The sequence below is a fragment of the Hemicordylus capensis genome, chromosome 3 (genome assembly GCF_027244095.1).
Source record: "Hemicordylus capensis ecotype Gifberg chromosome 3, rHemCap1.1.pri, whole genome shotgun sequence".
In the NCBI taxonomy this organism is placed as follows: Eukaryota; Metazoa; Chordata; class Lepidosauria; order Squamata; family Cordylidae; genus Hemicordylus; species Hemicordylus capensis.
Window position 1 is genome coordinate 218,575,745 of NC_069659.1, and position 14,440 is coordinate 218,590,184.

The 14,440-nt window shown below is 43.4% G+C and overlaps 1 protein-coding gene across 1 annotated transcript in view; it reads left to right on the top strand.

Annotated features, from left to right (window-relative positions):
- Nucleotides 1–12,692, top strand: part of LOC128350090 (uncharacterized) — a 60,705-nt gene extending 48,013 nt beyond the window's left edge. Inside the window, exons 3-4 of the mRNA XM_053307761.1 lie at nucleotides 11,672–11,788; nucleotides 12,559–12,692. Of these exons, the coding sequence (XP_053163736.1) occupies nucleotides 11,672–11,788; nucleotides 12,559–12,562 (121 nt within the window). The 3' untranslated portion in view covers nucleotides 12,563–12,692. The remainder of the gene's footprint in view (nucleotides 1–11,671; nucleotides 11,789–12,558) is intronic.
- Nucleotides 12,693–14,440: the final 1,748 nt, after the last annotated feature.

A 14,440-nucleotide genomic window follows, 5' to 3' on the forward strand; every position in this document is an offset into this window, starting at 1 on the left:
ATGATAGCAAATTAGAGTGGATTCATGGTGTTTCATTGAAAATCTCATTTGCTATCATAGAATCCACACTCAGAATACCTCAGAAACAACAGAACCCTGTACCCCATGGGTTAGAAACCCATGGGGGTGGTTGGCACCCTATGTGCACTACACCACCACTTGCTCTGGGCCACCCCAGCACCCCACAAGTGCACTTATGGGGATGCTGAAAGCTCCATTATTATACCTTATGAGGAAAAAAGACGCGTAATCTTCAACAATTCCCCAAAAATCAGCCCTCTGCCCAAATCCTTTGAAAAAATTCAGGTAGCTTCCTTGCCCCTACCTGGAACTACCACCAACCCCACACTGCTCTAGGCCACCCCTTTGCCCCCGATGTGAAGCTATACATTTGCTGACACCTCCATGCTTCTTTATGGAGAAAACCCTTAAAGACGCGAAAACTTCAACAATTCCCCAAAAATCAGCCCTCTGCCCAATCACTCTGAAATTGGGGTGGTAGCCTCCTACCAGTAGGAACTACCACCCCACCCCACTCTTTTTGCCCAGATCCCACGCTATGCCCCGATCTGCCCCAAAGACACTAAAACTTCAAAAATTCCCCAAAAATCAGCCCTTTGCCCAATTCCCCTGCAATTGGGGTGGTAGCCTCCACCCATTAGGCACTACCACCCCACCCTGCTATTTTGCCCCTCTGACCCAAAATTCGAGCTGACGTCACATCAGACCTTTTTGCATTCAAATCAATGGAGGCAAAAAGGCGGGAAATTCAAAGAGACGTCATCCCGAATCACCTGAATTTTTCAGGCACGAATCAGGGGTGATTTGGCTCAGGCACAAAAAATATTGGGGGGCATTGGGGGTGATTCGGTTCTGCCCCAAATCACCCGAAATTGCCCGTTTCGGGCACAGATCGATCTGTGCCCGAAACCTTTTGCACATCCCTAGTATTGACTCTCCTGATTTTCCCTTTCAGAGTTCTGTTCACAATGCTCCTCATTTTGAAGAAGTTTCCTCATCTGAAATTCAAAGTGTCTATGTTAGACTTCCTTGCTGATTCTCTCCCCGCATGTTTGCTGCATTTGATCGCACTATGGTCACTGTTCCCTAAAGGGTCGATGACACTGACATCACGCACAAGGTCCTGGGTGCCACACAGGATTAAGTCCAAGGTCGCCTTCTCTTTGTTTGGTTCCAAGACCAACTGTTCTAGGGCACAGACATTCAGCTTATTTAGAAATTTGACCTCTTTATCATTACTTTACTGTGAATTTACTCAATCTATGTGTGGGTAATTGAATTCACCCATTATTATTGCCCTGCCTCTCCTTGATGCCTCCCTGATTTCCTCCTGCAACTCCCACTCACCATCAGCGTTTTGATCCGGTGGGAGATAGCACATCCCCAGTAGCACGTTCCCTTTCCAGCCTTGTATAGTCACCCACAGGGTTTCTGTGGAGGACTCCAGTCCACCTAGGTTTTCTACCTTGTTAGATTCTATCCCTTCTATAACATACAGTGCTACTCCACCTCCAAGGTGCCCCTCCCTGTCCTTTCTATAGAATTTATATCCAGGGATAACAGTGTCCCACTGGTTCCCATGGTTCCACCATGTTTCTGTTATGCCCACTATATCTATTTCTTTGTTATCAACCAAGCACTCCAGCTCACTCATCTTGGCTCAGAGGCTTCTGGCATTGGCATATAAGCACCTATACACTGGTCTCTTCCCTGGTGTCTGCTATCTTTCTTTTGACTCTTTGACCAGCTGGCACCACCTTCTGTCTGCTCTTTATGTGGTTCTGCTCTGTGTCCTGTTTTATCTGAATCCTTTGCACCCTCACACTTTAAAGGATGGCATTTGCCAAACCAGATACTGCCCAGCTCCTTTTGGCTATTCCCCAAGCGTCATTTTAAAAGCCACATTTAGGGATGTGGTTAGATGGCATGGTCCCATCTCCTTCACACATTCTGTTGAACATGTGGGAGTGGGGAAATGAGGAAACAGCCCTGTAGAGAAAGGGCAGTCAGATTCAGATTACATTAATACAATCATTGACCAGAACCAAAGAACAGATAGCCATCAACAACAAAATTAAGTATTGGCTGCAAACTATTATGCATACTTCTACATACAGGTAGAATATTGCACTATAAACATGGCACTATACTCTCACAACTGCCCATGTCACAAAAATGTGATTCTATGCAGAGGCAGCTAGGCAATACGTTTGCATGGTAGCTCTCCATATGGAGAGCCCTAATGTTTGCATGCTACTTACCACATGGTTCAGCTCAGTCATTATCCAGGCCAACAGCAGCTGCCATTAGAAATATGAGAACTGCTCACATGGAGAGCTGCTATGTGGAACCATTTTTAGAACCCGCTGCTGCATTGGTGCTGTGAGATGCGAACGGGAGGGAGGGAATGGGAGGAGCAGGGAAGGGAAAGCGTGTCTGTGCTTTATGAGGCAGAACAGCATTCAGATCAGGAAGGTGTATTGAATCCCCCAAATATAAGTCAGCATACAGTTTCCATGTCTGTTAATACAACACTGTCATTAAGAATTCTTACTCCACTGCAGGCCTGCAGAACTTTACCCCAAGCTAAATCCAGACCACTATCATGGATGGAGGACTGTCTAGGATGGTGGTGCAGTGGCGCTCAAAATATCGCTTGTCTTTTTGCTGCCTGTGAGGGACTGGGGGTTGTCAAACACTGCCTGACTCGGTGGGTCACAAGTGTTTCTGCTCCTCTCTACAAATAACCCATTTGTGCACAGCAGTGGGTTGTGGCTATTAGGTAACTGAGTTCTCAATAATCAAAGGTTGTCATTTTCTTCTTCTCTATCCACAATCTGTTTTCCAGTGCATAGATTCCAGCTGACTGTAAGTAAACTCAAAAGTTTACCAAGTACCACTAGGGAAATCAATAAAACATGCATACAATATGTGTAGAAGTTTGGAGGAGAGTGGGGGATTTTATGAAATTCTGTGTATGTGGCAGGCAACAGAGGAGGGAATCTGTATCACACCAACTGATAGGCTTAAGAAAACAATTCCCTGAGCCTGAGGGAGATTTCACATAAGGCGAAACAGTGGTGTACAGTTAAAAACAATATACTTTAAGTGCCTGCTCTTGTGAGAGAAGAAAAGAAGTGTCAGAATACAGACTGGCAAAACCCTTCCATTTTGAGAAGAGGACTTTAAGGGTTGTTTTTTTTCCTTCTGCAAAGTAGGGCTCATCTAAAACTAAGAAAAGGGCTTCAATAGTGAACTCGATGCTGCCGCCCAGAGTAACTTCTTGCATAATATGTATGACACATAGCTTGAATTTGCGGGCAGGGTGGCGGGGGATGGAATGGTGAGATTAAAGCAGATGATCTTTCTGCATATAAAGCAGTCCGAGACAGCATGATGGATCACTTCTGAATACATTTCGGCCCATGCATAATTGCTTTCTGATCTTCTGCGCCAGAGCATTATTTCCAACTCCACGCCTTGACTATATTACTTAACTCGTAAAAGCCACAAAGCATTCTTTGCCTCTGCATATCTCAACCCTACCAAAGTCGAGGGTCAGTTGCTTTACAAGCGATATTACTAACAGTGAGGGTAAAAAAGAAAAAGAAATTGTGCTCAAAAGCATATTGGAGCATCCCAAGGCTAAGCAAAGAAGGTGATAATTGGCTGCATGCAGGATCCACAAAATGGTCACTTATTGGCATGCCTGAGACACCTGGAGTCAATGTTCTATTTAATATATTGACACTTCTTTCATGCATTCATCTATTCATTTAATTTTACAGACAACTACCCCCCTGATTCCATCTTTCCATAGCAAATATTCCTAGGATAGCTAACAGCAACAAACAAAACTCAATAAAACAATAAAATCACAAACAAATTATGAAAGCATCACAAGAATAAAATGACAGATCCTTCTGCAGCACAAAACCAGCATCAGCGGCCATTGAAAGGCCTGGGGGAAAAATACTGAAATATTTGCTTGGTGCCCAAAGTGAGGTTAGGTGAGTCTCTCTGTGGAACGTATTTTAGAGAAGGGACATCACACCCAGAGATTGGTCCATTCACCAGTTGCCACTAATTTCACCTTCTACTGAGCTGCAGCTGGCAGACAGCACTCAGTGCCAGTGGCCACTTGGGCTTCCAGTGACAAGGCTGCGTCTTTGAGCACTCTCAGACTGATCCTTCAGGGGGCATACAACCCCATCCAGAACAGGTTGAACACATCACCAATTATTTCTCCATTTTGTCTGTAATGAACTTTAGTTTATTGGCCCTCATTCAGTTTATTACCGACACCAGACACTGATTTAGCATATTAATTCATAATTAGCCATCTGAACTATTTGAAAAGGAAAAAATAGAGCTGGGTGTCATCACCATGCACCTCACTCCAAATCCATGGATGACCTCGCTCAGTAGCTTCATGTCGATGTTACCAAAACAAGCATGGGAGACGGTAGAGATTAGAGAAGCCTATGGGTCCCCATAACATGGGGATATGGGACCAAACAACACCAGTTTCTGGAATCAGCTCTTCAGGTAGAAATGGAACCACTGAGGAAACAATGCCCCGATTCCAAACCAAGACAGCCTATTCAGAAGAATTCCATTGTCAATCATATCAAAGGCTATTGAAAGGTCCAGGAGAGTCAACAGTGTCACCACCTCTCTGTCTGTCTCTTGGTATAGGTCTTCCATCAGAGTGACCGAGGCAGTTTCTGTACTGAAACCAGGCCTGAAGCAAGACTTGTGCTTAGGAGAGGCCAGTCTACTGCCCAAGTTCCACAGCAGTGCTTAAAGGCCTGCCACTGAGAGAGTGGAGTCAATAATGTATGACCTGATTACAGTATCTCCTCTGATTATCTCCTATGAACCTGGGAGGGCAATAATTGCCTGAGTCTTTACCACGCGATTGGCACTGCCCATTTGGTAGCAACCCTTTGACCATTATAGCTAGCAATGTTTTGGGGAGGTTAAGTTTTCAATGCAAAATCTACTGTTGGCAGGGGGGCAGGTGGATGGCAGAATGGCCCATGAAAAAATTCACCTTCCACTTGTGCACCTATTCACAGCCATTGTTCCCCCAATTTGCTGTGCTCTGGCACACTTTAAACAAAAATCTGAAAAAGCTTTTTACTTCATGATCCCAGCTGATCAGGGAACATGTAGTGAACACAATTGCATGATGCTGCCACATGGCCAGTCAGATTTGTGATGGCACCATTCCAGGCAAAGGAGGCCCTCCCACTGTCCTCAATCTGAAGAGAGCAGGAAGAAGGAATTGCAACCTCAGAGCTCCTCTATCATTTTGTTGGCTGTTAGTGCTAAGCAACAAGCCTTTTGCCCCAATCCAGCTACTCTCCTGCTCAGCTTTACACATGACTTGTTGGGGCTGAATGCAAATGCTTATGTGCATCCGCGTCCCACCCCAACTAGTCAACTATGTAAAACACAGGGGTGTCATCTCTCTTCTCCAGACTCCTGCTTCTCTTCTGAATAGTTTCACTCACTGTTACAAATGTATATTACTGAGAAAGGGAGCAGGCATCACTGGGGAAAATGTTTTATGAAATTTCCCCCTCCCCTTTTCAGCTCAGCACTGGTCACAGCAGCATCATGGGATCAACCCATAGAAAAATGGGTCCTGTGCAGCTAATGGGCACCACAAAGACATTTCATCCATTTCAAAGAAATATGAGGCATTCACACTATCTCTCCCCACAGTTCTGTGGTTTCCCACCCTCCGCAGGGAGACATATCCCATCCAAAGATGTGTTCGTGTAATGGGAACACACCACATTTCCCCATGGGAAGATGATTGCATTCTTCACACAGCAGGCTTTAGCACAAGTTTACTTCGAGGCTTTACCTTACAGACTTTACTGTCCCAAAAAAGATGACACAAAAAGTGGATTTTTTTTTACCCTAGCTATAAATCGAGCTATGCTCTAACACACAATGTAAAAACCCGAATTTTGTCTGGAGTGCTCCCTGATAGCTCTCAGGGACTCCGGAGTAAATCACATCCTCCATTCCAGAGGAGATGCGAGCTAAAGGGTTTTAAAAGCCCTGTGTGGGAAACGCCCGGGGTGTGGGAGAGAAAGTGCATCTTTCTCTAATGAGATCCAAAAATGAGAACAGCAAAATACTCTAACTTGTGCTTCCTCTCTCACCATTTGCTTGGCATATCAGAATCATCTCTAAGAGAATATTGTTTTTCATGAAGGCATTACACATCTGTCTTCACAAAGGTCATATGCTGGAAAACCGAAGTATTCCCAGTTCTCTGAATTGTTCCAATTAAACATTTATTTACCATGCCCTGACCTATATTAAGCCCTCACAGGTGTCCATCCCAATTCTCTGCGCTGCCATGTTTCTGGTGTATTTTACCAATGGTTGCTCATGAGGATCAATCACTAATAATAAAACTGTTTTCACTTTACACTTCTGTGGTGAAGAAAATATTTTCTCTCTCTTCCATCCATCTCTCCTTCAAAACACACACACACACACACTTGGGTTTTATACTAAACACAACTGCATACAGTGTTTGACAACAGAGCTCATAATTTATGTGCTGAAAGAAAAGAAAATGAGCAGTATAATAGGAAGGGAATATCAATGCATTCACAGATGACATGGATTAATTTCATCAGTTTCGAGGCTTCTGTTATGTGCACAAGTATGAGAAGCAGGCAGTAACTTTCAGTACGTAGCCTTACAAAGTTTTAAAACTTCAAACTTTAATCAGGAGGTTAATCAACAGTTGATTAATTAGTGGAAGCTCTTTTTAATTAGTGGTTATAGGCATGTTAGCAGAGATGGCCCCAGACATTCTGGTATCTGAGAAACCCATGGTGTTAAAGAGATAATGATGACTCAAGAATTGACCATTTGTGGACCTTTATGAATCCTCTCAAGTGGTGCAGCCAGCCCTGCCTGCTTATTATTTTTGAGTCTGTTTTGGTAAGCGGTTATAACACAAAATGAAAAAGAAACTCTGAATTAAATATAGCCTCTTCTTGTAAGAATGCATCATAGTTTTTGATTATTAAATTGTTAAATTATCTTCCTTCAAGACCTCAAGAAAGCAACTATACAGTATTAAAGTTTTGGCCAATGAAATTCTTTTGAATGTAATATATTAACTGATAGTTCTGTTAAAAGGCAAATACAGTTAAATCAACTATTGAAGTATCTGGTAACAGGAAAGGACTCCTTCACAATCATTTCATCTTGTAGTGTATAAATTCCTTTCTCTGGAAAATGGCTTTAATCCCACTCCTTTTACTAAAATTGTAGCACAGATCTAGCTTTTGACAAACAATGAAACCTGTTGCCATCTGATTAAGACTGGTGAGCTTCTGGAAGTACTTTCGCATACCTTATCAGAAATAATTGCAGGCAAAGGCATCTACAACACAAAATAGGATCTCTCTGAGTTCCCATGATGTGCTCAGTCAATTTTGAAAGAAAAAGAAAAAAAGATAGCTTAAGGCCAGTTCACACATACATGTTTGTCACTTCTTGACTGGCGGGGGGCGGGGGCGGTAATCACTTATTTTACATCACTTAATGGTGTATTCATGAATAATTCATGAATGGTCTTGCATTCCTTAATATTGCTTCAAATGTTATTCCTTTCAGTGAATATTCAACTGTCATTCTTCAAGTGTTGAATAATCAAGATATGAAGAACCAAATTACGTTCATGCATGTCTGAATCAGGCCTAAAGGGAGAGGCATGATATGGGTATACAGAAAGGAATGGAGGGGGGAATCTTTTCCTTCCTTATATTACTGAAATGGAGTAGGGGTTACTCAGTGACGTTGATTTTTCAAACAAAAAGTAAGAAGTACTCCATGCATGTAACACAGAATGAGCATATGGAATTATCCAGCACAAGATGAGGCAATGAATACTAGCTTAGAGATGGCTTAAAAAGGCTTAGTCATGAATAGCTAAATGGATCTGCCACACCACATCCAAGATCTGGTCACATTTTTTCCTTCTTTGAACTCCAAAGATGATTATGATCTACCTGTTCTAGATGGGGTCACACTTCCCCAAAAGGAACAGGTTCACAGTCTGGGAGTACTTCTAGATTCACAGCTCTCCCTGGTTTCTCAGGTTGAGGTGGTGGCCAGGGGTGCTTTCTATCAGCTCTGGCTGATATGCCAGCTGCATCCATTTCTCGAGATCAAAACAGTGGTACATCTGTTGGTAACCTCCAGACTTGACTTCTGTAATGCGCTCTATGTGGGGCTGCCTTTGTACATAGTCCAGAAACTTCAGTTGGTTCAGAATGCAGCAGCCAGGCTGGTCTCTGGGTCACCTCAGAGAGACCACATTACACCTCTGCTGATGGAGTTACACTGGCTGCCAATAGATTTCTGGGCAAAGTACAAAGTGCTAGTTATAAAGCCCTAAACTGCTTAGGCCCTGGGTATCTGAGAGAATGTCTTCTTTATTATGAGCCCCACCGGCCATTGCAGTCATCTGTGGAGGTCCGTCTCCAGTTGCCGCCAGTTCATCTGGTGGCCACACGGAGACGGGCCTTCTCGGTTGCTGCCCCAGGACAATGGAATGCACTCCCTATTGAGATATGATCCTCCCCATCTCTGACAATTTTAAAAAAACACCATTTTTAAAAACCATCTTTTTACTCAGGCTTTTTCAGCTTTTTGATAATGTATAGGTTAATTCTGTGATTGATTTTTAAATTGTTAGTTTTTAATTGCTTTTATGTGTTTTTATATATGTTTTTAACTGTTTTATCATTGTGAACCGCCCAGAGACACGGGTTTGGGGTGGTATACAAGTGTAATAATAATAATTTTTTTAAAAGATGGCTCGATTGGATTCTGTTACCTCATGGATCACAATACAACATTTATCCTGGATATGTTAAAAAGAATAATTATATTCATAGAAGAGATCAAATATCCCTTTAGCTGTCTGTGTCCTGGGTCTAGAGGGGTGAAGAGAGCCTGCATTAGGCAGCAAGGCTGGATCAAGGACCCAGGATCAAAGCTCAGGCCACTACAAAAGGCTGGAAAGTAAGTGAGGCCAGGGACAGAGAGGAGTGGGAAGGGAACTAAACCAGGGTTGCTTAATGGCTGGAGCCAGCTCTAAGAGGAACTCTGTATGCAGCAGGTACACATATAAATATATGGTGAGCCAGGAGTCCTGCCTTTTCCTGAGATCCAGAACACCCCAACCTTAGGCAGATACCTGAGCTGCACTCCCCTTCTTCATAACTAAGGCCACTGGAAGGGAGACCTAGTGCAGATAGCAAGATAGCAAGCACCTCAGGGCTGGTTCTAACATTGGAAGTGGTTTGGTGTCACATCTGCTCATGAGATCCTGGGCATGGGACAGGAGTCCTGTTTGGGGACATTAGATTCGCAGAGTTCCAGGGTTCCTCTAAGGGAGCAGCTGGGGGAGAAGCAACAAGCTTCAGGTGTTCAAGGTCCATTGGATCCAAGGGGCTTTTCTTAGGGCTGGGGTCTTGGCTGGGGTTTGCTCCTCCTCCTGACCTGAGTCTAGTTGGATCCTGACACTCATCCAGCACAATCTCCCTCTGTGGCCAATCTGATGCTGTTTGTCCTCAGTATTTGGTAATCAGAAGTATATTTTCTCTGAACATAGAGTTCTATTTTTAGCTATTATGGGCAAACAACAGTAGATTTACTGTCCACCAAGGAGATTTAATTGGCATTGAAAAAATGGCACTATGATAAAACAGCAATTATTATTTCAATTTTCCAACCATATTCCTATTAATTCCTAATATTGATTTTACCTTTTTTTTATTGCTACGTCAAACTAAGCTGAAGTTTTCAGTGAGTTTTCTATGACGCAAAGATCTCTTCCCAGGTTAGTTATGGAGAATTTAGACCCCACCAGTACTTGTAAAGTTAGGATTTCTGTTCCCATGTGCATTATTTTGCAAATGTTTGCATTTAACTTCATCTGTCATTCTGCTGACAGAGTTAGTTTAGAGAATTCTTCACAGTCTGCTTAAGGTTTTGCCATCTTGAATAATTTGTCATCATCTGCAATCTTGGCTACTTCGCTGTTCCCACCTATTCATCATTCATGAACAAGTTAAAAACACCAGTCTGAATACAGATTTTTGGCAGACACCACCATTTACTTTCCTCCATTGTGAATACTGTCCATTTATTCCTATTATCTAGGACTTTACTGGAACAAGTTATTCATAAGATTCATAAGATGATTTATCTTCCCCTTGACTACTAAATTTTCTTCACTCCAAGACTACCTTGGGATTATCCTAATATGTCTTTAGCCCAACACAAGGCAGGTCATATGATAGCACTTGATATTCTCAATTGGGCAGGAGGATAGTGATCTGGTTGTCAAAAATTCATGGTCACGCCACTTCCTTTTGAGACTGGCAGCAACCACTCACCTTTAAAGAGGCAGTGTACCAGGAAGAATAGTGCATCTCTGAGGGCTGATGGAATTTGAGGGAATCCCTCAGACTTCCCAGCTGTCGTGACTGATGCTAAATGTGAGTAATAATGCTTAGCATCCATATAGCACATTTCAAGGGATCAGAGCACTTTCCTTGCACTCTTTCCATGGAAGCTGCCCCATTCTTGCTATATGGATGCTGATTGACTCATGCTCCAGTCATATAAAGCTAATGGGAAGGAGTATCAAATTTAGCTCAAGGTGGTGCAGCATTGCATGATGGGGCCTAGTTGGGCTGTTGAATTATTGCATATTGGGATATGGAGCACTAGCTGAGAGCCCATGTGGTCTAGTGGAAAGAACTACCCCAGGGTAGCATTCTCTGAGGTGCTACCTGTTCCATGCACAGGGCCAGCAAGACAGGCATAGCTGAGGGGTCTCAATGAGTGGTTGAGAGAATGGTGCTGGGAGGAGAGGTTTAGATTTGTTAGGCACTGGGATACATTTTGGGGCAAGCAAAAAACATTTTGGGGCAAACAAAAGGGCTCCACTTGAACCAAGATGGAACCAGACTGCTGGCACTTAAAATCAAAAAGGTCACAGAACAACTTTTAAAATGATGCCTGGGAGATTGCCGACAGGAACTGGGTAGTATCTGGTCTGGCAATCCAAAACCTCTAAGATGAGAGAGTACAAACTGTGGGGGCCGTTTTGCCTTGCTTGACCATTCTGAAGCCATCTTGTTTTATGCTCCTATACCAAAGCTGCCCAAGCAGAAACATTTGTAACTAGGGGACAAAAAATGACAGGCTCAATGCAGTGACAGGAAACCACTTGCTTGAGGTTTTAGCTTGAAAATAGATTTGAGAAAAAGCCCCTGGAATTAGACAGGCAAACAGACAGAAGCTGTGCTTTGCAAAACATGTTTGGAGCATTCTATCATGCAGTACTTGCAATGACTTGTTGTTGTAAACTTCCTTGTTTGGTGTACATGTGTTAATGTCCAGTTAACTGTTTGGAATGCTTGAAACAAACTAAGTCAAAACATATAACTTCCTCTTTTTACTAGATAAGACAGTGTGATTTGCTTTGTTGTTTTTCTTTGGGCCTCACACAGCTTTTCTGTGTGAGCTCACTGACCCTTTCAGCTGAACTGTCTTTGTATCTATAAATACTTGGATTACCAAAACACAGGATGAAGGCAATGTTTCTTCCACAATCATGGCACCCCAGATGGGACGTATACCTCTCCCAGGGAGGTCCAGTTCCTGGACAGCTACTGAGAATCCTGGCGGTGCAACAAAATAGCAGGTAGGGACCTGAGTTTAAAAATCCCTTAGCTGGCATTCTCAGACACTGCTTGGGTGATGGGTGAGCCAGAGTGCTTGGCTGCTAATGAACACATAGATGTAGTGGGCATAACGGAAACCTGGTAGAATGGTGAGAATCTGTGGGACACGGTTATTCCTGTATATAAACTCTACAGAAAGGACAGGGAGAGAAGGATTAGGGGTTGAAGTAGCACTTGAATATAAAGTGGAGGAAAACCTCCTAGGTTTTCTAGCTTGTTGGATTCTATCCCTTCTTTAATATAGATAGAATCCAACAAGCTCCGCGCTGTGCCTACTCATGAGGAGACCTCTGGAGGGGAGGCCAAAAACTGCCTCCTGGCTCTGGGGGTCTTGCCAGCATGCCCTGCGTGCTCGTGCAGGGCATGCTGGAGCTTGCGGGGGCCAATCAGCCCCTGCTCCCCCCAGTCCCCGCCGGCTCCATCACGGAGCTGTCAATCGTGTGGGTGGCCCAATCCGACCGCCCAGGTCTCCAGCCATGCTCATGTGCGGGGTTTGCCTGCATTTTACTGTACAAATAGATTGGGCTTCCGGCTGTGCTGTCTTCCCAAAGGTTTCTCTCTCTTCCTCTCCCAGTCTCTAAAAGAATTGTCAGTTATTCTCCTCACGTTTTTCTTACAAGCTGAGCCTCCTTTTAAAAAATTTAGTGTGGTGTTGCTTTTTCCCTCTTTCTCTTTTTTTCTTTTTGCGATTTGGTAGCTGTTTAATGTCTTGCTTTGTCTGTCTCCTCAGGTGAACGGGCGGCGGGGGGCAGCGGGGAGAAGCAAGCGTCGAGATGCTACTCTTTGCAATCTGCAGTCCGACAAGCAGACCTCCTGCAGTTGTGGCATTGAACTGTCACAGCGTTGCTAAGATGTCTTCTCAAAATTCTCTCTCCCCTTTTTTATTTTTTAATGTTTCATTTTGGTCTTTATGTGTCAAAACTGAACATGTAATTAACCGGTGAAACATCAGGGCATGGAGAATTAGTAAATGTCTGGATTTCATCCAGATCTTATTAATCAGGTTGTTTGGAAGAGTATTTTCTCTCTCCCTCCCTCCCTGCTTTCTTGCTCCCCTTCTGCAGAATGTGAGCTGCACAAGCCAAGCAGCCTTGAAAAATGTGTCCAGTGTAGACATCTGTTTGTTTCATTTTATTTATTACTGGCATATCCTGGCCATTTGCCTTGCTAAATAGGCTCTTTAAATATTGAGGACAAATAGGCTGGCAATCAGACACAATGCTGCCTAATTAAACCCTGCCCTCCATATTTTTGATCTTATTATGCATCAATTCAATGGTATACAGGGCTTTCCCCACTGATTTCTGAACTGCATAAGGAAGAGAAATTGAGCATCCACACTCAGCAATTCTCACAGGTTTCTTTTTTGCACCCATGTCACTATTTTCCATCTGGCACTATCCAGTTGGTAATGAGCACCCATCCCACCCATTGCCCCTATCTCCCCACTTTTCTTAATGTGGGCATGAGCAGAAGAGGGACATTGATCTAAATCTGGCTTTTATTGAAATATTTAAATTCTGTAGTTGTGCACTTCTGATTGATTAAGCTTCGGCAGCATGCTTCTGCAGTATTACAGCTCCTCCTCACCCCCTTCTGCCAAGTCTTCTATGATTCCTGTGGAATCTGGAATAAGGAAGGGAGATGGTTTAAGCAGAACTGCACTGATTAGAGGTACCTCCATTTTTTTAAAAAAAGAATGCTTTTCTGAACATTGTTGCAGATCACTGATCACTTCCTTAAATAGTTTCCTCCCACTGAAACCAGACTTGGCTGTAATCTTATGAATACTTTCCAGTGAGTAAGCACCTCTATAGTGGGACTTACTTATGAGTAAGCACAGTGATCAAGATTGTGCTGTTGAAACCACCATTTCCTCCTCTTCCTGGATGTTATGTATAATTAGCATTCTTGTGATTGCTAGCGGGGTAGGGGGTGGGCTCAGAGAACAAGCGATACCAGAAATTCAGATTTCTCCTATAGTACTTGGGGTAGAATTCCACAGACCTGCTTTCTGTCTTTTTACACATCAATAGGACACACTCCTGCATGGAAACCTCAAGGATTTCAGTGGAGCTTTTTTCCAAGAAAATGTGCTCAAGACCACAGTCTTTGATCTTCTGTATGGGGGGGGAAATACCTAACTCCTAAATACCTAAAAAATACCTTAAATAGCACCTAGGCAACCAATCCAACATGAAAAATCCTCTTTTTTATTCTATGGAGTGACAAAACCAAGACAGAAGAAGCAGCCTTTGTCACCCACTCAGGCTAATTTCAGGTGTGCTAACAGGATTAGAGGCATGTGAAAAAATGTGAGGGTAAATGTGATTCCATTATGCAGGTAACAGTTGCCTTTGTGGTCTGCAAAGCCCAGCCCAGATATGAAAAAGTATACTTCCATGCCAAGCTGGCTAGCTTGCCCCCACCAAAAGAGCATAGCTAGTGTGGCAGGAAAAGGAGAGAAAAGGGGCATATGTCTGGGTGTGAAAGAGGTCAGGCCTCCAAAGAAGGAAGGGAGAGCAGCGCCAGAACTGAGGTGTGTGTTTGTGAGATGAGCCTTTTGCAGAGGACTCAAAGAGCTTTTTGTTAATTGGTGTTCTTGCACTCTT